Source organism: Microtus oregoni, unplaced genomic scaffold (assembly GCF_018167655.1).
Source record: "Microtus oregoni isolate MIOR12 unplaced genomic scaffold, Mior012 000006F_ref0000085, whole genome shotgun sequence".
In the NCBI taxonomy this organism is placed as follows: domain Eukaryota; kingdom Metazoa; phylum Chordata; class Mammalia; order Rodentia; family Cricetidae; genus Microtus; species Microtus oregoni.
This window is the reverse complement of record NW_024543065.1, coordinates 14,507,897-14,534,761: the sequence shown is the minus strand read 5'-3', so window position 1 is coordinate 14,534,761 and position 26,865 is coordinate 14,507,897. Positions and strand designations below refer to the sequence as shown.

Below are 26,865 nucleotides of genomic sequence, written 5' to 3'. Positions count from 1 at the left end.
GTTGCTCCAACCACATAGAATGTGCTTGATCACACATAGGTAAGAGGTAGGTGGGTAAGAAGTACTCCAGGATGTTTGCTTGCCCCCATTGGATACAGGTAGGAAGAATTTTATCTTGTGCTTTTGGCCTTTACAGGCACCTGACTGACTTAATTCAGAGTCATTCTCTGCAAATCCCAGATATGGACCTGGCCAGTATTTAATAAAGCTTGTTTCAGATGGACAGTCATGGATTTGGCCTTTCTCCTTGCTATTTTTGGGGTATAACACTCTCCAAAAATTAAATACTGTTTTCTGTTCCCTAGTGCGATCATATGCTGGATGTTTCTGTGAGTTAACTAAAAGCACCCTCTAGTTTTCCTCATGAATTGATTGTTTACAGTGCAATGAAACCTTTCAACGTGGTATCAATCAGTAATATTTATTATGCCCATGACTCCTGGTTCCAAAAGTCATTCATTAACTTAAATGTTTGGATAGTTCAGTAAGAGTTTAATATGAAATGGAAAATCTTTTGTGGATTCAAAAAGGTTTTGTTTCTTGGTGGTGGCGGTCAGGTTTTATATTTTATTTGTTTGTTTTTTATCTAGAATATTACTTAGACTTTAAAAGTAACTGCTACATGCAAATGGTGTGTGACTTTGCATTCTAACGACTTCAACAGATCAAAGGAAGTTAAGAAGAATATTTATGTATGCTTTAGAGTATTTTTTGTTATAATCCTGAATTCCACCTGTCCTCAGGGTTGACTTTAACAATCTGTGAAAATTCTAAGAAGCTGTTGTTGGTCTTCCCCTGCCTGAGAACAGAACATAGTCAAGTTCTAGGATATTCCTTTTACAGTAATACTTCTCTAGAACACAGAAGGAAACTACTCTTTTTTTTTAAGATTTATTTATTTATTATGTATACAGTGTTCTGCCTGCATGTACACCTGCAGGCCAGAAGATGACACTAGATCTCACTACAGATGGTTGTGAGCTGGGTTGTGAACATGGTTGCTGGGACTTGAACTCAGGACCTTTGGAAGAGCACCCAGTGCTCTTAACTTCTGAGCCATCTTTCCAGCCCAAGGAAACTATTCTTAAAGAAGGTCTGTTGATGGAAGCAGATGCAGAGATCCACAGCTAAGCACTGGCCTGAACTCCTGAAGTCCAGCCATAGAGAAGGAGGAGCAATATTATAAGCAAAGTGGCCAAGACCACAATGGGTAAACCCACAAGGACAGCTGACTGGAGAAAGTGGCAGTTCACTGACTCTGGACTGACATCGGGAAAATCTGCGCATGAACAAACCAGGCCTTCTAAATTTGCATGACAGTTCTGTGGCTTGGGCAGTCTGTGGGGCCACTAGGAGTGGAACCAGTATTTACCTCTAGTTCATGACCTGGCTCTTTGGAGCCCATTCTCTATGGAGGTATACCTTGCTCAGCCTAGATAGAGGGGGGATGGGCCTTGGTCCTGCCTCAAGTGATATGACAGACTTGTTGACTTCCCACGGGAAGTCTCATCTTCTCTGAGTAGAGGATGCAGGTGGGGTGAGAAGTAGGTGGGGTAAATGAGAGAACAGGAGAGAGAGGGAACGGGGATTGGTATGTAAAATAAGATTGTTTTAAAAAGAAAGAAAGAGAAAGAAAGAAAGACAGAAAGAAAGAAAGAAAGAAAGAGGGAGAGAAGGAGGGAGGGACAGAGAAAGGGAGGGAGGGAGGGAGGGAGGGAGGGAGGGAGGGAGGGAGGGAGGAAGGGAGGGAGGGAGGAAGGGAGGGAGGGAGGGAGGAAAAAAATCTGAAGTATCATGCCTGTCTGGCATTTATAGTTATGGTGCAGTAACTTCTATAAGGTAATTTTCTATTTTGTCACTTTGAAGATGTTTTGCAAAAAAATAACATTCTGCTAGAATTAATTTTATGTTGTCCATTCCTGCCTTGTGGCTCTCCAGGGAGCACTGGCCATGACACTCAGGTGCTGATGCCCAGACGATGCTCCCTGAGGAGTACCAGTCAAAAGAAAATGCATTCTGGGCACAGAGAATGAGCAAAAAAAGGCTTTCAAAGAAGAACCTCTAATGAGGATAAGGTGCTTGTGGTCTGATGCTCTATGGCGGGTTCTCATTAGCTATACTTTCTCTGGCAGCCACCGATACTTGAATCATTGTTAGAAAAACATAATGAAAATAACAAAAGAATGAGCATAATATATAACAGCTGTGAGATTTTTATTTCCTCACAGACTTGGCAGAAAGCAGCAGAAACCAGGGAGAAATGTCAAATCATATCAAGTTTGTCATCTTACCTTGAATGAATATGAGATGTTCTATAAAAAACCGATAATATGATGGGTAACTTTATGGTAAGCATTTTGAATGCTTTAAGTATATGTACATTGTTTATATATTGCAAAAGTAAATGTTGAAAGTAACCAAATGTGGTGTTTATTGATACTTTTGCTCTAGAAGCAAATTTTACTGGCAAATGTCTATCCAAGATAAAACTGTTTCCAAAGGAACCAAGGGCATTGGGTGTTTAAAGGGATTAAAAAAAAAAAATCTGGGTGAGGAACTGGAGAACCCATCCAATTATTAAGAGTGCTTCCTGCTCTTGGAGAAGAGGCGAATTCATCTTCTAGAACCAGTTCCTGGGAATCTGATGCCCTCTTCTGGCCTTGGAGGGCACCTGTATTTTTCAGCACAAACCCACACATAGACGTATATGCACAGCATTAATTTGAAAATAAAAATTTCAAATTAATATATATATATATATGTGTGTGTGTGTGTGTGTGTGTGTGTGTGCATACATACATATCCACTCTTGTTAGACATAGTTCAACAAAGCAAATAAACCTAATTTTGTCCGGAAAAGAATAACTCAATTTTAAATTTATGAATTTAAAAATCAAAGCTACTTCTATTTCAAAAAATAAAAATGCCTTTTCTTCCTTTTGTTTAAACTATTCCCTTCATGTCATGTGACCAGCATTTTAAAAACAAATGCTCTTAAATATCAGCTTAGTTATAAAGGAAGGAAGTAATGGAGAGAGGGAAGGTGGGAAGGATGGAAGGAGAGAGGGAGGGAGGGAGGGATTAAAAAAGGGAGGGACGAAGAAAAGAAGGAAGGAAAAACTAGCCTTGTCTTTAAGAAGCCATTCTAAGTTAAGTTTTTTATATTCTACCTACTCATACAATTATTTAACTGGTAGAAGCAGTTCTCAGTAGGGGCCACGCCTTAACCTATTGTTTACTTAGGGTTAGAATTCTTTTGATGCCTCTTTTTTTTTGACTGGAAGCGATATTTGGAATTCATTTTAATGGATAACTAGCTCTTTACATAAACACAAAAAGAGTACATTAAATCAAATTGGGGTAGATTTATATCTTTAATAAGTGTATTAATGATATGACAAAATATAATGTTTATGACCTGAAAAACACCCTTTGAAATTATCTTGGTGCAATCAGTTGTCATTGAACTATGGTTCCCCAACCCTGGGAGACACTAAAAGTAAACCTCTCAAACTGAGCGTTAGTGCCTAGTTACTAAGGAAGTATTTTGATATTCAGTCTAAGTGGCATAGGTTTTATAAAATGAAATTATAGACTAAAATATATTAATATGCTTTAATTGGTTTCTTCTTACTCTTCTCTTCTTTTAAAGGGAAATTTGGAATGCAAGGTATCTAACTGTTTGTTGAGTGAACCAAAAGATTAAATTTCCTGATTTTTACTAGAGTAAGATACCCATTTAATTTTTATTGCATTCTTTTATAGCACACACATTCATACATGGCATTATTTACAAAGGTAACATTTTAGATTTTCAATTTTCAAGATCCTATAATCATCTCAAGAACAATAGGTTCACACTATCTAAAGTTTTTGAACCACTAAAAGAAAAACTTTTGTAATATAAATCTATGTTTACACGCACTATTTCTGTATTAAAGTTAATAAACAGTGTGAAGTTGGAAAGATAAGATGAAAATACAGAGTTTGTAATTCATATTGTGTACCTTATATTAAGAAAAAAAAACATTTCTAGTTCTACAGACAGCATAGCCTTCCTAATAATAAAGTTTTAAAGTAACAGTAAAGTAGTATAGATACAAATCAGTTCACTTTAGTTTTTGAATAAAATTATTCAATTGCTACTGGATCAAATGAAGTTTATTTTCTAACTTTCATAAGAAAAGACAGATCATTCTCACAAATAGTTCCCACTGAGCATCCCCTGTGTTCTGAATAGGAAAGTATGGATGTGTGGCAACCTGCACTGAGGAATGAATTTGGGATGGAGAACTATGAAGGACCCTAATTGTGGGACAAAGAGGCCCTTAATAACAATTTTATATTTACACTGCACTTTCTGTTAAGAATGGCTTCTCTATTTAATTGGGATGTTACTGGGAAGTCAATAGATGTGTCCTACTTGAAAAAGAGCACACCTGTCCTATGAAAAGCTTCCTAGAGATTTTCTAAGAGGACTGAAAAGGCACCTGACACTTCCATTTCTTACAATAGGTTTCTGAAACAATTAAATGTATCATTGATTTAATGCACATATCTTGAATGGTATCATTGCAGAAATATCAAAAAAGTAATGTTTTCAGCCAGGTAGTGGTGGCACATGCTTTAATCCCAGCACTCAGGACAAGAGGCAAGCAGATTTCTTAGAGTTCAAGGCCAGCCTAATCTACAAGAGCTAGTTCCAGGACAGAGCTGTTACACAGAGAAAACCTGTCTCAAAAAACCAAAAAATAAAAATAATATTTTCATGACATTTTTTCATCAGTATGATTTGTGCATTGACTTTTTGAGCAATTCCTTGAGGGTGGCTGTCAATTTTTAAAACCACCTTTCCCCAGAGTCTGACACATACAATTGTTCAATTGTTATTCCAACTCCTGATTGAAATGCTCAATATGCCTTCTCTCCTCCTCGCACTTAAATAACTCCAGGTGCTCACTCAACACCCTTTCAAATACTTGAAGATGCATCTAGCTATTTGAACACATTTTCATGTATTTATTAGTATGTTAATACCCAATTTGCTGTGCTTCGTTTCAGGCATATCAGCTTGGCTCTGTCTTTTTACCCCATCTGAGGTTTAATTTTATTCTTTTTCAGCTTTTAACTTGACTGCATCTGCTTCTTGCCCAAGATTCTTTTAGAACCTTCAGCTGTGGCCTCCTCGGAATGTTTACCTTTCTGTTCATGCCCAGGCACAGCTGTGGTCTCTTTGTCATCCCTCTCCCTGTCCTTTGGTGGGGATTTCGGAGGAGCTTCTTTTACTTTGGCAGCTGCTGGCTTCCCTTTCTCTTGTTTCCCAACTTTCATTTCCTTCTTCGTCTTTTCTTCGGTCTTTTCCTTAGTCTTAACTTTCTTGTCCTCTGCAAAGAGTTAAGAAAGTTATTCTTCAACTATGATATTTCCTCAAGTACCATTTTAAAAGACAAGCAAGAAAATCAATGGAAAATGAGTGTCCTTGGTGCAAATACTGTGGACAGTTACCCGAGTCCTATAAAGTCAATGTGAGTCTCTTTCTTAATTTGCACCTGAAAAGACTGATTTGGATTTTTCTTACCACTGTTGTTATTGCTTGTTTGTGTTGGGTTTTGTAATCAAAAGCATAAGTGGTCCACAAGGAATCATTTGTCAAATGCAGAGGTTGTGCCCTGAGCTTCTTCAGTGAGAAAAATGTTCACCCTAAAGCACCCAATTGAAAAATTTCCTTTTAAAAGAATGTGATCACTTTGCTCCTTAACTATAAAATCTTCATCCTTACTCAAAAAAGTAATTCTAATACAATTATTTCAGAAGATAAATGCAAGGGCTACAAATGAAAAATTACCTACAAGATACTGAATAATAAAATTAGAATAATGAAACATACTAGAGAACAGCAGAGAGGTGGATATTGCTAAGGACTGGGATTGCGAAGCCTGACAGTAGAGAAACAGATATGCACTCCTACTAACCTAAGTTATAGTCAATATTTCTAAGGGTTTGTGAAACCTTAAATGTCCTAGACAAGAGTACTAGCAAGCAAAATATACGTGAATGTACATATCTGTTCAATATAGGCACCAAGCATATAGGCGTTACTAGCTCCATGAAGCACCGGGTGACAATGAATTGTGCATGTTCTTTCAGGAAGAATTACTAGGATGGTCTGGAAAATTCCTGCCCTTGATAGACTGGAGTTTAAACAGACAAGAAAAAAACCACACCGTTTCCTAGGAAAGGGCCAGAAGAAGTTATTAGTTTCAACACCTTCCACAGCATCCTAAAGAAGTTCACTTTTATTTCTATTTCAAATGTCACCTGTTTATGCTTTTTTAGCCTCCTATTTCCCTAGAAAATATCATGTTTCCCACATAGCATAGAAAGATTATGTATGAATTTTCTAGTCCTAATATAACCTACATATATAGCTTAAATAAAATGAAAACACATGTGAGGATATTATATATGTGTAAAATTTATATGATTTGTCTACATCTATCTATCAAGATTAACATGTAAATAGGAAGCCTCAGTAGCGAATCATATGTGCAAAAGATATGTCTGTATCTTATTAAAAGAACAATAAATTATCACAAAGTTTGGCTTTAGAATATTTTCTGTATATTCAATTATTCTTAAATAATATAAACATTTTTTGATGGAGATACATTATTTCCTATACTTAACTAGTTAGTTACTTGATGGTGCTAGAATAAGATTGTCCAGTATATTATTTATAGCAAGCACATTTTAAACTTATAAGGAAAACATTTACATGGAGGAGTTGCAATTGCATTATTAGTTAAAATGCATATTTTTTAAGTAATTAAAACATTTGGTAGCCCAACTTAGGATAGAGAAAAATACAGCTTAATTAAACTTCCAAAATAAGAAAATGGTTTTTTTGAACTTGATGAACTTGAAGCATATTATCACAGTGCTTTTTGTGTTTGCTGTTTTCCTCACAGGATTCAAAATCCCAAAATGAAGTCACCAATCTCTTTAGTGGAGTTTCGATAGGAAAAACTGGCTTCCATGCTTATTCAACATGAATGCAGTTTGCTTTCTGCTGTTGTTTATGGTTCTCCTATATCCCCCCATAATTATCATGGTACTCAAGGAGGCTAAGACCATACTTCAAAACTGACTTTGCATTCTGTAAAAATTCTCTGATTTTATTTTTTTTTGGGGGGGGTGGAAAGGTTTATTTCATGTTAATTTCCGGGTAACGTCACCAAGAGAAGTCAGGGCAAGAACCTTGAGGGAGAACTAAAGGAAGAGCCATAGAGGAACATCGCTTACTGGTTTGTTCCCCATGGTCAGCTTTCTTATCTAACCCAGGACCACGAGCCCAGAGGTGGCACTGCCCACAATGAACTGGGCCCTGCCACATCATTCACCAGTAAAGGAAGTGGACCACAGACTTGTCCGCAGGCCAGTCCAGTGAGGTTGTCTCCTCAGTGAGGCTCCCTCTTCTCAGATAACTCTAGCTTATGTTAAACTGACATAAACTAGCCAGCACACTACTACTTCCCAAGCCTCTGACAGCAAGTGGCTCACAGGAGACCATGTTACCCAAGGCACACCCTGCAGATCCCAGAAAGACTCTGGGTTTTGAAGCTCTGGCCCAGAGACAGACCTAACATGATCATATTCTCTGATTTTAAATACATTGAAGATGTTTATTGTGTGTAAGTGGTTACATGGGGTCATTTTTCTAGTTTTAGATGAAACTTGACTACCTCTGCAAAAGTGCAATGAGAATGATACCATGGGATACAGATCATAGAGACCAAAATTCTGCCAGTCACATGTGAGAACATATTATTTTCCTTCAATGTTTTGAGACTATCTTTTTGGTGTATTCGGTTTTGTTATTCTTTAGACATTCCATTTTAAATCACTGTATTTAATTGAATTGGAAAAGGACTATGATGGAGGAAGGACTACAAACATTCATGTTTCAGTCAAATTGTACACCCTCATCGTCAAAAGACTTAAAGAATGAAGTTATAAAAGTAAAAGTTACCTTTTGCCATTGTCTTTCTCTCTTTTTCTTTTTTCTCAAGTTTCTCCTTGTGGGTTGCTTAAACAAAAAATTAACATTAGAAAATTACAAATTCTTTATACTTTTAATAGATTTCAAAGTCAATTGTTTTCTGACTACAGTGGTTTATAGGCATCCAAATCATAGAATAACTGGGGGCTTATCATACTGAGGAACCCATCTTAGGAATATAGTAACCAGTGGGTAATAGTCGCAGACAATACATTATAAAATTTGACTTTATGAATTAGAGAGTAGCTAATTATAGTGACAAACTCTATAAATAAAGTGTTCAAGAGCCAAAGGTAGGCAGAACACCATGGGTTCGAGACTAGCCTGGTCTACACTGTGGGTTCCAGAACAGGCAGGCCTAATAGTGAGACTCTGGTCAATACAAACAAATAGTATGTTGAAAGCTACATCTGATATCTTTCTTTTACAGGTTTCTACTCAAAGTATATAATGTTTTCAGGCGAGAACCCCTACAAAAGTACAATTATATAACAAATACAATATACACATTGTGAAAATAATTAGTTTTAGCATTAACAACAAGAGATATCAGCATGACTGAAGACTGATTAACCAAAGTGTTCCTCAACAGGAGCAAAACTGGCACTTGGGAAAGAGCTGTTCCCCAAGAAAAGGGGCTGCTTTAAACATTGCAAAGATGCTGAGCCTCCCTAGTGCCTGCTTACCAATTGCTGTACATCAATGTCATTTTCACAGGCCAATCATATCCCTAATGAGTAATATTCGTCTCTGAGAGTCAACAGTACTATATAAGATAATTTAAAATGATTATTAAAATAATAAAGATTTTATTTTAATAATGTCCTATATGATACCTGAAATATATCTTCCCTTTTGTATTTAGTAACGTAATTCATCAATGCTAATTTATATAGCGTGTCTTTGTTCTGTATGTACTAAGAAAACCTAAGGTCTAAGCGTTGCGGTTAAGATAACCCAAGAGTCCAGTAGCATGTGCAGCACAGTCTTATATTTCTAATAGACAGTTCACTCACGGAAGATGCCAACATTTCCACATAATGTAGCCAAAAACATAAACATCTTTAACTGGCATATAGGAAACAGAGTAACACTTACAGATGGCATTTTATCTCTGAAATTTCAATTTGAGTGAATTTTCTACATTTATAATTTGAGGGCAACTTTTTAATTATTTAAAGAAAACATTTAGCGCTATTGAATCCTGAAAATTGATAAGAAACACAATAGTATTTGATTTCTGTCAGGATATAGAATCTTATGTTCATAATTCGGTATGTCACCAGCAGATGAGAAATGAGCAAACAGGTCTGAGACAGACAAAGAAGGTAGGTGCTTTAAAATTCAAAGGAATTGCTGCTAAGTAAATATTAATAAAGGAGTAACTATTCAATTCTAATATTCAAGTATGATTATGTAATAAGTAATATTGAAACGTGTCTCTTCCGCTCTGGTTCATATCACATCCATTCTACATATTTCTATCTAAGCTGCAGTATTTCACAAACCACAAGAGTTGGGCGGCTCTGATACTGCAGATGCAACACAGTCAAACAATAGCAAAAGTCACACCGTTATCTTCTTTCACAGAAAGCAACGACGCAGAGTGGGGTGGATCAAAGAAAAATGTAAACCCATGAAACATCAAAAAATACTTAAGGAAACTATTACTACAAAATTAATCCCAAATAAAGGTCCCAATGAAAATCCCAAATTAGAAATACTATAGGAAAATGAATCTACACACACACACACACACACACACACACACACATTAGGGGATGAATGGGCAAGAAATATGAACTGTCACACAGGAAGAAATCTACATTACTAAAATTATGTTAAGGTTGATTCCACAAATAAAAATAAACTATATGACACAAGATATTCTCTTTTAAATACTATGAAGCTTTGTAAAAAGAATGAAGAAAATATGTGCAGGTGTGGTGAATTTTCTAGGATGTATTTTTGAATTTTGGAAAGTCAGAATAGAAGACATGCTAGATTTTATAGGAGAACAATAATATAAACTACTAATATTATAATACAGCATTAAAAATTAATTATATAAATGTTGTATACATATTGTTAATGAAGCTTTTAGAGCTTCACAAAACTTCACACAAGTGGCTGTGTCAGTACATGGGTTGAGATGGAATTTAAAATGTGAACTCAGAGCAGTGTGGGGTGGTTTCCACAGGGCATCTTCATGATTCAAAGAAAGTTGGCTTACCTATCCTTTCTCAATAAATAAGCCATAACAAACAAATATGGTAATATAATAGGAAATTGAATCAAAATAACAAGAATTAACTTTCCCCTGTAGAACTGACCAATATGCTCTTAGGTAATATTCTCTAACAAGCTCACAGCTACGCAATGAAAGGCTGAAGTATTTCCTAAGACTAACATACTTTATTGCCCCTAGTCTTGAAATTCCACCTAGGTTCTTGTCTATGAAAATAAATGTAATAAAAATATTAGAAGAAAAAATATTCTCTAAGGTCTAAACGTAAGTAAGAGAAATGCCAAAGGAAAAATCTTAAATGTTGAGGTAGTAAAAAGAACAGCTACATACCTTTCTTCTCGGGTTTTTCTCCGTCTTTCATTTTTTCTTTTCCTTTTTCCTTTTCTCTGGGTGAAACTGGAAAGAAGCAGATAATACCTTCAATTTAAATCAGTGGAATACATTGAATCTATAAATTGCCTTTGGTAGAATTGCCATTTTTACTATGTTGATCCTCCCAATCCAAGAGCAAGGGAGGTCCTTCCATTTTCTGGTATACTCCTCAGTTTCTTTCTTCAATGCCTTAAAGTTCTTGTCAAATAGATCTTTCACTTCCTTGGTTAGAGCAGCTTGTACTTATAAACTTACATACACACACACACACACACACACACACACATGGGATAAAACTGGACTCTCTGAGCATGGCGAACAATGAGGGCTGATGAGAAGCCAAGGACAATGGCACGGGGTTTTGACCCTACTTCATGTTCTGGCTTTGTGGGAGCCTAGCCAGTTTGGATGTTCACCTTCCTAGAAATGGACGGAGAGGGGAGGACCTAGGACTTACCACAGGGCAGGGAACCCTGACTGCTCTTTGGACTGGAGAGGGAGAGGAATGGGGGGAGGGGGAGAAGGGTGGGAGGAGGGGAGAAGGGTGGGAGGAGGGGGAGGGAAATGGGAGGCTGGGAGGAGGTGGAAACTTGTTTTTTTTTCTCCTTTTTTCAATAAAAAAATGGAAAAACAAAACAAAAAAAATAAATCAGTGGAATAGATTGAGAGATAATTCGATGACAGATTAGCTTATAAATTATGTGTAGACATCACCTTTTTGCTGCCATAAAGGTTTATATACTTAGATTAAACTTCAAAAATAATTATAGATTTCCTTTTTTGATCCATAATTTTATTGCACATCCAAGCATAAGCAGTACAAAAGTAGATCCGACAGCAAAGAATGTCTCTAAATTAGATCTCTCTTTCTCTCTCTCTCTGTCTCTCTCTCACACACTCACACAACACACACACACACACACACACACACAAATGCTATATGTTAAAGAAGTCTGTTTTTGATATTGGATGAATGACAGAATTATCAAGACAAAAATGAAAGTCTCCTGAACCTAAAACAAAGATCAATGACTATAAACTTCATGTGTTAATACTTTACAAAAAGAGTCCATACTAAATGTTTTTAAAATAATCAAAATGAGACCATAATGATATCACACCTTTCCAAAGGAAACAAAACTTAATTTAGCTAGCTGTGATCCAGTTATTTATTCCAAGATGATTCAAACCCTACCTTATTATTTATTCATAGTGCTTATTAATTAGCAAGCTAAAAATATAGAATTTGAACCAGACATCATTCTCTCTACATCATTCTCTCTCTTGCAATTCTTAACTTTATTCATTCTGTAAGCTCCTTCAACCTAAGATTTTTGTTGCTCTTTTATTCCCCATCTAGCCTGTATTTACACAGGAATGTACAGAGAACATTTGTCAAAAGCTGAAGATTATCTTTGGCAAGACAAATTCCTTCCCTTTCAATGGGATGTCAACACGCAAATGGATGACGAATGCTAAACAAATAATTGCAGAGGTAGTTAATTGCATTTAATGTAATTGCTGCAGAGAACATGAACAGGATGGCATGTCAGTGTGGACAATGGGGACCTAATCTCAACTACATATTTGGAGAAGGCCCCTTGGTAGATGTGACATTGAAGGATGTGAAAAACCTCTAGGAAATGAACATAGGCAGAGAGCAAGAAGAAATAGACCATTTCAGAATATCTGAGCAGTATCTGCTGTGGGCATGACATTACTGTGCCCCGTAATACAATAATATCTTGTCTGAGGCTTGTGAAACTTTTTTCAAGAAAGCATGTGTGGGTAACAGATCTAAGCATGGTATCTGTCACAAGTAGGAACTATCACATACTTAGAAACAATTCATTGATTTGACATTTGATTACTATCCACTCTCATCTGTCAGGAATTTACCTTAAACTTTACATTCAGTCTTAATAGAGTTTATGTAGTGTCACCGAACACCAGTGTTCCCTGTCTGACACTGTTCTCTCTGCTTGTTTGTGTCTTTCATCGTGAATTCCCAAAACCACATGTACTCATTTTTTATCCCCTGCTCCATGAAAGGATCTTGAGGCTTGGTTCAAGTGTTTCCTCTGTAAATTTCTATTCTATCTATACTTATTTACTAGAGCAATTGCACTATCTATGAACATATATTAATAAGCAATAATGGTGCCATGTTTTTATGTGACTGCTCAGCAGGTGAAATCATTGAAGAGAAGATTACAAAGGCATATTACACCTTTGTAGACTCAGTTAAAATCAATATCTGTCATACAGTACACTGCTAATAATATTTTGAAATATATGAAATTTCAATATTTTATAAGATACTAATATCTTTTTTTTCTTTCAAGCTCTGTTTGCTTTCAATCTCTGGAAACCTTTGTAGCTGATTAAAATTTCTTAAATATAACCTAGAAACAGGAAGGGGGAATTTACCTTGGAATGTCTAAGCACTGAAATTATTTTCCCCTCACAATTAATAGTTATTTTAGTTGCTTCTGAGAAACTAGTTTCAATTAAAACAAATCTCACAAAATAAGGGTAGGAAAACAGGACTTACAGAGAACACCAAAAAAAAAAAAAAAAACAACAACAACAACAAAAAAAAAACACACCTCATTTTTCTTTCTTTGGATCATTGTTAATTAAGCTGACATCCAAAAAGAAATTCTTGGCAAAAACAAAGCCTCTTTTAAAGTTTCTCTAGGGGGAACCAAGTTTAGGAGAGATAAGCTGTGTGTTCAGAGCCCTGACTAAAAAGCCCCCCTAGGGAACACCTAATCTGTGGCTCTGCCTCTGCACCTCAGGCAGCTGGCTGTCCATACCAAGAGCAGATTTCCAGATTGACATGTGCACAGGCATAAACGGGCGAATTAATACAAAATCGGAAGAGCAAAGGAGCTGAATTCAAACTCAAATTAGCATATTAACTCCTCATTCTCGTTACCCAGGGGAAAAAGCTGGTTCCTTCAATCAAAATTTTTGATTTACTGACACAGTGGTACATACTGGAATTTCATTATCCCCCTTCAGAATTAGCTCCACAACACAGCTTACTGAAACAGCTGGACCCGTGGTCTCTAGGGAGAGGTTCAAATGGCAGAAAGCCACCAAAGCTGTTTGGACTGAAGCTTCACACTTTGGCAAGAGTGTGCGCAAATGCCAAGCATTGAAATGACTTCAGATCCAGCAATGCAACAGTCAGTCACCAGTTTAATAATTGCTGTGAAATAAAAAATGTTATGTTACAGTAACGACAGTCTCTAACTTTGCCGATACAGTTCTGCTAAGAACCACCCTGTCGCCCATATGGAAAACAATAGCTGCCTCTTTCCACCAACCTAGACTGGCAAGCCATATCTTGGTAAAGGTACTTTTAACCCAGGGCAAAACAAGCTTTTGCACCTGTTAGAGCTTATTTGGTTTGCCACTATTATTTACATGAAACAAAAGACCTTTTGGTAGGTTCATAATTAAGAGCAAATGGAATCCACCAGTTGGAGTGGCTCTGTGGCTTGGCATCTGAGTTGGCATAAGCCCGCCATCACTGCTCTTGTCAAGACTGACCTTTCTCGGTCACAACATTTAAACTCAGCTCAATTTATCTATGTCATTTATCTATGTATCTACCTATGTATTTATGCATTTATGTATCTATTTATCTATCATCTATCTATCCATTCATCTACCTACCCACACACACATATATATATTTGTTTATGTATGTTTTATCTAACTAGCTAATTATATATATACAAATATATATATTTATGTCTTTCTACATACCTACCTGCCTACCTATAGATTATCTATCTATATCTATCTATATATCTATTTATCTATCATCTGTATCTTTCTCTCTCAGAATTATTTATTTTACTCAGATATAGTTGGTCTATTCAAGAAATATATTCAGGTGACTAATCTCCTGCACAGACTTTGAGAAATTTATTTTAGACTTCAGCCAAGCTCACTACTTTTTATTACAGGAGACTCGCTGGTTTAATAAACCCACTCCACAGCCCACTGCTTAAAGACTTTGACAGCAGGATTCTGAGAGCTATGCTGAAAATGCAAATGTTTTCATCAACGTCACCATACTCACTCCAGCTATCTTGCTGCTAAGTTACTATGGAGTCTGCAGAATGAAGTTGTGGAGACCTTGATCAAGTGGAACCAGTTAAATTTGCCTTTCGGTTCAGGCAGAGAGAAGTAGCCAGTTCAGTCATGGTTCTCTTAATCAATCCTGTCCCTGAAACAGTGTCCAATTTTCTAGGTCAAAAGGGTTAACAACACAAAAATGAACATATTCAATAAGACATTAGCCCCTAAATACAAGCATAGACGAATCTCAGGTGAGTGGGTGTCAGTGTTTTGCTTAAGTATGGGTTGATCAATCTGGAATTCAAGCATTATGACAACATGTTTAATATCTAAAGGATTATCTGGGTTCATCAAAAAAGATAGGTAAATGAAGTGTTCTAGTTTCAATGTAATTGGCTCCTATAATTTCATAAAGACTGTCATTATTAGGAGGTTTAGTTTTGCTGGAGTATGTATGGCCTTGTTAGTAGAAGTATGTCACTGTAGGGGTGGACTTTGAGGTCTACTATGCTCAGGATACCACCCAATGTTGCAGTCAAATTACTGTTGTTTGAAAAATGTAGGACTCTCAGAACCTCTCTAGCACCATGTCTTCCTAAACAATGCCATGCTCCCTGTCATGATAATGGACTGAACCGCTGAAATTGTAAGCAAATCACCCTGACTAAATGTTTTTATTTATAAGAGTTGTATTGGTCATGGTGTCTCTTCACAAGAATAAAAATCCTAACTGAGAAAGAAGTTGGTACCAGGAGTGGGGAACTGCTGTGTTAGACCTGACCATGTTGTTGCTTGGAGTAAGATGGACTTTGGGAGTTTGCATTAGGAAAAGCAGTGGAATACTTTAAGCACTGCTTAATGGGCCATACTAGTAGGAGCATGGAAAACAGTGGTGTTGAATGTGATTTGATGAACTGCAGCAATCAAGTAGTTTCAGAGGAGAAGAATGTTAGTGTGTGGTTTAGAAACTGATCGTGTAATATTTTGGTAAAAAATGTAACTGCTTTTTGCCCTTGCCCAGAGAAAAAGCCTCAGACTAAAGTGGAGAGTTTTGGATTAATTCTGTTGGCAGAGGAAATCTTAAAAGAGCATTGTATAGACTCTGCTTTGTGGTTATTACTTAACTCTGCTTTAGACTTATAATGAAAAAGAACAAGCTAGGCCAGGAAAATATTTGGGGAGAAAAGAGGCACGACAAAGTGAAATGGAACTGAGACCTGTGTTCAAGGAGATAAAAGGCTTTAGTAGTAGAGTGTTAACCTCGGGGGAGGAAAATCTTAGAGCTGGGTATAGTGGTACAATCCCAGCAATGAGAAGGCAGAGTCTGCTATACTCCTGAATTTGAGACCAATCTGGTCTATAGAGCAAGTTCAAGTTATAGTCAAGTTTAGGCAGTGAGAGCAACAATTAAACAGAAAATTGAATGAAGGGGTCATATCTTAGACCCAGCATGCAGCTTTCACTACATGGTTCTAACTTTTAGAGTTAAGTATAGAAGAAATAGGTTAGAGAGTTGAATTTCCCTCCATGGCTAAGGAAAGCTGCTGAGGCCAGACAAGTGTCATCAGTGTCCCTGAATGGAGGCCTAAAGGGGCCCTTTCATGAAGCTGTGAAGTTGAAGAATAAAATGCCTTGGAGACCCTAAGAGTTTAAAGATTCCAGAGGCATAGGATATCTGCGAAAGAGATGCTCACAGGAACTGGAACTAGCTCAGGAAAAAAGAAAATCTTCAGTCAGCAAAGCTGAACAGAGTTGGAGATCTGAAAAACATTTTGACATCAGATGTGAAGTTGTAGTTTGGAGTTTGCCCATCAGGTTTTGGTCTTCTTTTGGTCCAGTATTTCCTTACTCTGCCCCCTTTCCTACATTTTAGAATGGTTCTGTATATCCTGTGCCATTATGTTTTGGAAGTATGTTATCTGCTTTTTTATTTTGATTTTACAGGGGATTATAGTTAAGAGGCTGCATGAAACTTTGGACTTTTACACATTGTTGAGACTGTGATAGACAATCAGGACTTTTGAAGTTAGACTAAATGCATTTTGCATTATGATATTGTTACAAGTTTAGTGGACCAGGGAGTAATTTGTGGCAGTTTTAATGTAATTGCCCCCCCCCCCCAGTCTCATAGGGAGATTAAGACATAAAGTATATTTATAAACAAATCCCAATTTAGATAAACTCAGACATCTCAACATAGTTAAGAGAGTAATTGTAAGCTAATAGAGGCTTCTAGTACTTGAAAACGTAATATTTTCAACTGTGCTACCTGTAAGCGTTAATTTTTACATTAGCTAGTTTTAAATATAATAAATATATAATTACATTTGCTTTGTTTAATTTTGCATATGGAAGGCTTTGGTAATTAAACTCAGACTTTTGCACATGAGATTGAATCATTCATTTATTTGACAATGTACTCAGCTTTTCCAAAACTAACTTTTTATTCCAGGGAAATTATTTTATTATTTTTCTCTGTATCCCATAGCTATGATAACTATGAGAAATATTTTGCCCCCCGGAGCATACAAAATTATGTTTAACTGCCTATTTTCAAAACCTTGTATTGCTTAGAAATTTGTTCCTTTTGAATGTCATTGTTTGCTCTAGGTTTAACATATCATGGCTTCATGGATCTCCCACAGAAAAGTAGCACTTGTCAGATTAGCAAGGAAGTATTATTGAAATGCTTCTATCACATGATCATAGTTCCTGGAATCAAACTAGCAAAAAGAACTACAGTGCTTTTAATTACCTTACTGTCCCAGTCTATCCCTTGAAGCTGTGAAGAGAGCATGGGGCTAGGGCATTCCCAATGATGTAATCTAATGTTTCTACGTGTCTGAACTAGTGATCATCAAGGCATTCCATGGTATTCCAAGTTCATGTCTAAAATGTAAACTCTGAATCGTTAGACAAAATGATAAAGAGAAGAATGTTAAGTAAAATATTACAATGCTATTTATTAAAGAGAAACTATTATAAGTAAAGATTTTCACCAATGCTGAAGTTGCTTTGATTTCTATCATTGACTCTTACTCAGACAGACACTCATACCTGGAATTTAATTGGTGAAGAAAGAACTGATTAAAATGATACCAAAAACTTAAAAGTAAACATAGTTAATCATGAAATAATTCTTCTTCCATATGGATACTTCAACAAAGATGTGTATCTTTTCAAAAGAAAAGTGAAGAGGAATAGGGGGAGGAGAAGAATGAGGAGGAGATGGGGGAGAAGGAGAAAGGGAAGGAAGAAAGGAAGAGAAGGAGGAAAAAAAGAAGAGAAATACCAGGAGAAGGAATATGAGGAGGAGAAACAGGAGCAGCAGCAGTACCAGCATGAAATGGAACTTGTACCTTTAGTCTGCATTTTCTTCTCAGGTTTCTCCTGCTTTTCAGCCTTTTCTTTGTGCATTTCTGCAGAAACATAGAATGTATAGGTTAAAAATTAAAAAAGTATAAAATTTAAACCATACCTGGGACCTAAACTTCAAAATTCTATAACAAAGTACAAAATTTTCTAATATGTTTGAGGTAGTCCCAAAGAAGGGAAAAGAAAGATCAATGACCCAAGTCATCATGGACAGATTAATTAGAGCAAGCTTTTTAAATTCATGTACATGGCTGTCTCCCCTTAAGGAGAGGTTCAAAAGGCCAGTATTGGAAGTGAAGATAACATACTTTTTATAGTTCAGTGATAGGGAGTTTCTAAAGAAGAGATTTGACAGGCAAAATAGCCAGAGCTACAGGAGCAGAACATAAGCATACAAGTTAGTCATAATACCTCTTGAAACGAAGACATGGTTGCAAGGTGGTCATAAGGTAGTCATAAAAAGAGATGGTCATAAAAACCTTTTGGAACAAAGGCAGGGGTGACAGGAGGCTTTGTAACAAAGGCATGATTGTCATTTCCTACCACAGGCAGTAGAGAAGCATTTCTAATTAAGGTTACAGGTGGGGCGTGGCCCAATCCTTGAGAAACAGAGGTTTAATCAAAAACAAGAATGAGCTTAGTTTGTCTTTTCCGTAAGATGACTTTCAAGCCCAAGATGGAGTCAGGCTGATCCATCACTTGGTGAGGTTTGAAAGAGGCTTCTTAATAATTACTGCATAACTTCTTTATGGAAATATAGGAAAACTTGAGTGGTCTCAAAATCAGCCATTTCAAAAGTGAGAATTTACACTGACAGAGATGCCTGTCAGCATTTCCAGAAAATGATCAGGAACTCTGGTTATGCTTAACTTTAATTCTTCTCAATACAAACTGAAAACCTTTAGTATAAATTTTATTTAGATTTTTAAGAAAGATTGAGCTTTTTCATATTTAATTAAGAATTTATGAAGTGAACTGTAACCACTCACAGGAAGTACAGCCTAGAATTATTGACACCAAAATACATTCATAAGTGACATCTGGCATTGTATTTAAGCAACAATTATGCCAACCATATATAGTACATTTCATAGTTAGCTGAATTTTTCGCTAAATACCAGATTTTCACAGGTTTATTCAAACTGCCGATAACTTCATCATAATTATTATATATATTGCCAAGCCTTGGAAAATGAAGTAAATTCTGAATTTGCAGTTAATTTGGAGAAAAGTAAGTTTGAAATGAGGATTTGAAAACTGTTATTGTTATTTCCAAAGGTTACTCATTCTTAAATATCATGTGCTTTCTTTAAAAAGGTCAGTGATGTTTGTGTGTTTAACTCGCTTATTGGGCAGCTAGTCAGTTACGACAATAATTACTGTACATATTTAAAATTCTCATCTGTTAACTTGCATTTTTCTTTGTTATATTTTTGAAGACTTCTATACATAGGTAAGCCATTCAAATATTCTCAATATGCTGTGAAAAGACAGGTAATGATGTCTATTCCTCTTTTAAGCAGACATGTACAACTGTGAAGGTCTTACCTCAATTTCTACCATTAATCAATCCTTTTAATATGCATAGCTGCATTTGTCTACTATCATCTAATTGTGATGGTGTACATTGTCAGACAGTGCTAATAAGACTATGAGTTCATTCATATCTCTTTAAAACAAAAGTCTGCAAGGCACAAGGACAAATCACGGAGGATTTCTTTCTGCCTGGCTTTCCCAATACTGTTCATTTCCTCAATGCCTCCATCTTCAACTCCACAGAAATGTTTCTCAGTTTAGCATGGTTGATCTTCTTAGATTTGTTGAATATGTTCTGGTCATATTGTGGGGCTATTCTGTGCATTCAAAGGTATTTGTTTAGCAGCATCCCTGGATCTACCTAATTGATACTCACAGTGTCATATACATCATTTAGTTGTGACAATGAAAACTGTCTTGACGTTTCCTGTCACACAAAATGAACTTCCTTGGGTGATGTGGAATTCCCTTCTGTAAGCTGTGGATACCATTGGTTAATAAAGGACTTCTTTGGACCTATAGCAGGGCAGAACTTAGATAGGTGTGGAAAACTAAACTGAATGCTGGAAGAAAGGAAGCAGAGTCAGAGAGAAGTCATAGAGCTGCCGCCAGAGACAGATGCACTGAAACTTTGCTGGTAGGCCATGACCTCGTGGTGATGCATATATTCATGATTAAATAACATGTTAAAATAAGATGTAAGAGTTAGTCAACAAGCTAACGGGCCAAGCAGTGACATAAATAATATAGTTTCTGTGTGATTATTTCAGGGCTAAGCAGCCGGGAAGTAACTAGTGACTTCCTTACTATACTGGAGAATCACTACTGTAAATATACAGTATAAGCAGTATCAAATACAAATATATCAGATACATCATCACTGTCCCAATTTCATTGATACATATCTGTGCATATTCACTTATGTGGCAAGTTCAAATTCATATTTTTTAAAGAATAAAGTGGATGAGGACTCAATTTAGAAGATAAAGTAGCTCTCTAAAGATATTTATATTAATCACATTTTACAGCAATGTTATTTGGGGTCTACCACCCGTGGTCATATTAATGGGCCAATTTAGGTAGATTATTGTACAAAATTATGTGAAAAAAGGAGTATCTAGGAGTAGTTGGAAGTTGTAATAAATGTTATTAAAAGCATCAATCTGTGTAGTTTGATTGATTTCTCCATGTCCACTGGAGAATTCTGGAAAGAAATCTTACTTTTCCTGGAAAGGGCAAAATCCTGCCTGTGCCTTTTCTTCCTTATTCTCTACAAACACAAGAAGACCCCTGAGAAGAAATCTCTTAACATATAAATGAGTCTTCATAATCTTCTCATGGGTTTCTTTATTTGAGCTCTGAATGAGATAATGAATTAAATTCTAGAAAAATTAATTTGAAGATTTCCCTTCTTACTTTTAGAATTTGGCTAGGTAGTAGGGTTAAAAGGATACATGTGGGTCATTTACAGCCACATAAGATCACGCTTCACAGGTCCTTAGGGCATCGAATATTCAGTTTTAAATGTTAGAACAACCACAGAGGTAAAACCTTTCAAATGAGCTGATTAAAAACAAATTTGATCTTCTTCATGGCCAACTTCCTACTCCCTTTGTCTTAGCCATTTCCACAGAAGCTATGCAGAAGATTGGAACTTGGTATAACTCAAGTCACTAAAACAAGCAAAATGCCAAGTGTTTGAAATAGTCTTCATATAGATTTAGAAAAGTCATTTCAAGAGATGTTTATTACTCCTAAGGTATTAGTATGAAAGGAAGATAGAATGAAACTTTTAAAATTAAAAACTATATTAGTTATGCTCGTTTTTTTCTCCTTTTAATTTTTGCTTATTTATTTATTTTTTACAAAAGAAAACAAACTTTTTTCATTATACATACCAATCCAAGTTCCCACTCTCTCCCCTCCTCCTATTCTCTTCACATACCCTTCCACCCTATCCCAGTGCAATCCTCAGAGAGGGAAAGGCACATTGCTTTGGGGAAGGCCCAAGGCCCTCCCCACTGTGTCTAGGCTAAGCAAGATATCCACTCAAAGAAAACAGATTCCCAACAAGCCAGTGTATGTAGTAGGGCAAATCCTGCTGCCACTTCCAGGGGTCCCTCAGTCTGTCCTAGACATGTAACTTTCTACCACATTCAGAGGGACTAGTTTGGTCCAATGTTTGTTCCTTCCCAGTCTGACTAGAGCTAGTGAACTCCCATTAGCTCAGGTAGACTGTTTTGTTTTGGTTTTTTTTGTTTTTCGAGACAGGGTTTCTCTGCGGCTTTGGAGCCTGTCCTGGAACTAGCTCTGTAGACCAGGCTGGTCTCGAACTCACAGAGATCCGCCTGCCTCTGCCTCCCGAGTGCTGGGATTAAAGGCGTGCGCCACTATTGCCCGGCTTCAGGTAGACTGTTTCAGTGGGTGTACCCATCCTGGTCTTGACCTCTTTACTCATATTCTCATTCCTCCCACTGTTCAGCTGGACTTTGGGATCTCATTCCAGTGCTCCAATGCAATTCTCTGCCTGTTTTCATCAGTTTCCAGATAAAGGTTCTATGGTGATATTTAAGATATTCATCAGTCTGAGTACAGGGCAAGTCAAGATCGGGCCCCCTCTCCACTATTGCTTAGGTCTTAGCTGCGGTCATCCTTGTGGATTTCTGGGAATTTCTCTAGAGCTAGGTTGCTTATTTTTATATGGCAATGATAGAAAGTTATTATTGACAATATTTTATTTCCCTTTAAAGGAGTGTATCATGTGATGAGTGCATGTGGGCATTCCCAATGGAGACCATGCAAACGAATAAAGAAGAAATTCTGGAACCTACATGGAAATGATGGAAGCTGCAGGCTTTGGTGCTAAAAGCCATCTGCCTGAATAAATGTGCCCAACATTCCTAGACTAAGGCAAATTTGGGTACATATATTGCATGGAATGATGGTTTCTAAGTCTGGTTACTCCACACTAGTTCATAAGAGACTTCCCCAGAATGTGGGTAGAAGCTTGACCACCACAGATCAGACTAAGAAGCAGTATCAAAACTGCTCTGGCTCCTGTGAGCTCTGTGTTTTTGGTCAGATGTGGCTTAAAAATATCAAACTACAACCTATAGAGAAATAGCTACAGTCCATTATAGAGAAAAATTACGGAGCCCAATGTCAAAAACTAGAATCAAAGACACCATTCAGCGCCCACTGACAGGAAATAAGGTCTATTTGGTATTTTGCATTTAAGTCTTTTTAAGACAGGAGAGGAGTAGTACACATTCATAAAGAGAAATGAAGCCCCATTATTTGCAGCAAAATGAGTGAAACAGAAAGGTACTGTGTTAGGTGAAATAAGTTGGTTCAAGTAGGCTGAGTATTGTCCTACATTCTCACGTCTGTGAAATTAAACTTTAATCTGAGTAGGGTAGATATTATTAAGAATTTAGAATAGTGTTAGGATAAGGAGAAAATGGATGTATGCAATTTATGTTTGCTGCATGCATGCATGCATGAAAATAATACACTGAGCTCCATTAAGACATGTTAATTCTTTTCTTAAAAGAATACCACTCAAGGATCAAGAAGGCATGAGTGCAAATGCACCCTGCAAACTTCTGTAAGGAGTTAACTCTAAAACAGAAAGTATGGACTTGCTTGTTGATGTACTTGACTTGCTTAACAAAACACGAAAGTAAATAAATTTGAAGTATAATTCTGAGAGGAAAATTTGGCAATATTTCAAAAAATGTAGTCTAGCTTTTTATTTTCCTCTGACAAAGAGAGAAGACAAATCCTAATTGCCTAGTTCAGAATACATGCTCCATATCTTTTTAATTCTGTACCTTGGTCTCACACAAATGAAAAAAAAAAACTCATGGATATGGCAGATCCTCCCAGAATATGCAGATAAAATGCATGCTGTGTGATATAATCACGACAGCTAGGTGTAAAGATGGATAGCAATGACTTTCTTGGTGAAATTTTCTCTTTCCTTTTGTAGAACATCGTCAGCTAAATTTGGGACTTCAATTTCAATTAAACCTGCTAGCATATGTTTAAAGGCATCCCCACCCAGTACAACTAAGTTAGTACTGGCCTACCTGTGCCTATGTTTCTTTGGTCACAAAGGACGAAGATGGGTATATCATGATTCCAACTTAAGGAGAATCTAAATCATCTACATTGCGGTGCTGCATTCTCCTCGGGGAATGGGTCACAACACTAGTACCTACTGCCGGTGGCTATCAGCTGTCAGGAGATCCACTGACGTCTCAGCAGAGTGTGCCAGTTCATCTGCTTACACTTTAGCCAGGAAAGGATGGTCATGCAGATTGTTGTTTATTGAGTAATAATGCATTACCGATTTCGGTTTCTCAAGCACGTCTTTCTCACAGGTGATGCCAGATACACGGCCTCATACAGCACTTCCCAGCCATGAACTATTTGTCAAATACCGGAAACTTCAATTTAAAAAATTTAAGGTATTACATGGAGGAATTTGATGCCCTACAACTTCCAGTTTTCTTCTTCAAGGAAGAAAAACTGTCTATGTTATTAAGGCTCCCATTTAGTTATCTATCAATTTCTGCATATATGTCAAGGCCTCTCCCTTGTGTGTCATGATATTGATGCACAATTGCTCAAATTTGTATTCAAAATCAAGACATTCTTTCAAGAACACTTTATAATGAGTACATAAGGAACAGAGAGGAAAGTTGGGGAAGACATGATTCCCCTCCAAATTTAAGGGGTTTAGGATTAGCTAAATATCAAATACCTTTGAAAAGGTGTTCACATCCAGCACAGGGTCAAATCATAATCCTCCTTTGTAACTGGGGAATCCTAGGCTTTGCGGTCTAATAGGTTAAAAAGGTTATTTCAACCCAGGTGTATGACTGTCCAATTTTGATAATGCTGTAGAATAAAATAAGATCCAATGCAAAAAGAATGACCATTATCTCAATAGACTAAGAAGCAATGAAACATGACCTTTTGTTCCACTAGGTCACTGATAATGCTGACAAGTGGCTTCCATGAATCTTTCCCTGTGTCTGAAATGCTGTCAGAGAAAGGCAGGGTAAGTTTATAGAGTGAGGTTCCTGTGTACCTAATCCCTTTACTCCTTCTGATTATTCTCAAATTCTTTCCTGACTTTTCAGGGTGAAGAGCAAGCTACAAGGAAGAAGGAAGAAAAGAGCCATTGTTTGCCTTACATTCCTGCGCATACTCTCACTCTGCATAAATTATAAAAAGCATAATGATCTTCACTTTTTAATGAATTTAATTAAGGAGATCTAATTATTTAGACTCTAGGTTGGGTATCATATTATTTAATGGAAATAATAAAATGTACTCTCCTCAATTAGAATTTTTGTATTGAATAATGTCAAACATGATGAGAGATTTCAAACTGACAGAAAACAGATACGCAGACACAATAATTTATTAGAGTGCTGAGAATAAATACAAATTAGTCTTGGCTTTAGATTACTTATTACTTCATGATTGCAATAATCTAAAGATAATAATCTTCATATGAAAGATATCATAAGTCTTTGGTATTCTAATGTAATTTTAAAATGCATTTTGATAAGAAAATGTAGACATAGTAATCTATTAAAAGAATCTCCATAAAATATTTTAATTTCTGGCATTTATTAAATAAAGCTACCTGCCTAAGATAATTAACACTGGAGTCAACATGCACAATTAAAATCTGATTCTGATCACTGCTCTGTGAATTTTATTTCCTCACCAATGAAATAATAAAATAGCAAAAACATACCTCACAGACTTCCTTGAGCATTAAAACAAGTCAAAATTTAAAGGATATCATCTGACAATAAATGATCATCATGATCCTAATATTATTGTCTTTGTTTCTTATTAAGTAGTATGTTTGATGATGGCACAATTATATCTATTTTGTTCCACATTATAATTGCAATAACTAACAGGGTGAGTACCTTATAGTAACTAATAACTTGATAGATACATATACTATGTTAAAAATTTAATCTATGAAATCTATGAAGGCAGCAAAAGAGTAATAGATAATAGCTTACTTATTTATGATAAATTCTAAAGCAATTTAACAACTAATTAAACTTGAACATTTTCTAGAGAAAGCAAACTAGCTTTTCAAAATAGGTGTTTAGATTGAGGATGTACCTTGTTGATGTAGTGCTTGGTTAGAGCCACAATTCAATGTTTGTGTATATGTGTGTGTACATGTGTGTGTATTCTGTAACTTTTTTAGCATTTGTAATAGATGCATATGTATTATATTAAAATATTATAAAGCTGAGAAAAGTTATAGAATGTAGGTAGAGGAGGGCCACGTTTTGGTTACCAACTGCTTATGCCCAAAATAATCACACAGAAACTGTATTAAAACATTGCTTAACCCATTAGCTCTAGCTTCTTATTGGCTAACTCTTGCATATTAATTTAAGTCATCTCCATTAATCTGTGTATCGCCACATGGCAGTGTCTTACAAGCAAAGTTTTAGTATGTCTGACTCTGGCAGCGGCTCCATGGCTTCTCCCTAACTCCATTTTTCTTTCTCCCAGCATTCAGTTTAGTTTTCCCTTTCTACCTCTATTCTTTTGCCCTATCAGGCCAAGCCAGTTTTCTTTATTAATTAATCAATTTATTCACAGCGTATAAAAGGGAATACCACATCAATAGAATATAAAAATATGTATTTATTATATATATTTCAAATGATGAGAGCTCTTACATAATTTTACTGTGTACAAACATAAAATAAAGTAACTGAAAGTAGACGTAAGTACTTTTTCAAAGGTTTTTCCTAAAGTATAGAGTTTTAACATTTTTAGCATAACATTGAATAGGTCAATGTTAATAAAATCAAGGGTATATTTTTTATGTAATACTATAGTTACAGTAAATTTATATAAATTAATTATCTACCATAAAGTGTTAGAAATCAAACATTCTGTCTACTTCAACAATAAAGAAACAGTAAAAAAAACAGAGACACATTAGAGTACTACGCTGCAGTAAAAAACAATGACTTCTCGAATTTTGCATGCAAATGGATGGAAATAGAAAACACTATCCTGAGTGAGGTAACCCAGACCCAAAAAGATGTACATGGGATGTACTCACTCATAATTGGTTTCTAGCCATAAATAAGGGTCACGGAGACTACAATTGGTG

At 36.2% G+C, this 26,865-nt stretch overlaps 1 protein-coding gene across 1 annotated transcript in view; it reads right to left on the bottom strand.

The window, feature by feature from the left end:
- The window catches only part of LOC121449229 (triadin-like), a 113,615-nt gene that overhangs the window by 2,975 nt on the left and 83,775 nt on the right, over window positions 1-26,865 (bottom strand). The window contains exons 5-8 of the mRNA XM_041653532.1: window positions 18,137-18,196; window positions 10,638-10,703; window positions 8,030-8,086; window positions 5,199-5,384 (exon numbers count right to left, since the gene is read on the bottom strand). Coding sequence (XP_041509466.1) covers window positions 5,199-5,384; window positions 8,030-8,086; window positions 10,638-10,703; window positions 18,137-18,196 — 369 coding nt within the window. The remainder of the gene's footprint in view (window positions 1-5,198; window positions 5,385-8,029; window positions 8,087-10,637; window positions 10,704-18,136; window positions 18,197-26,865) is intronic.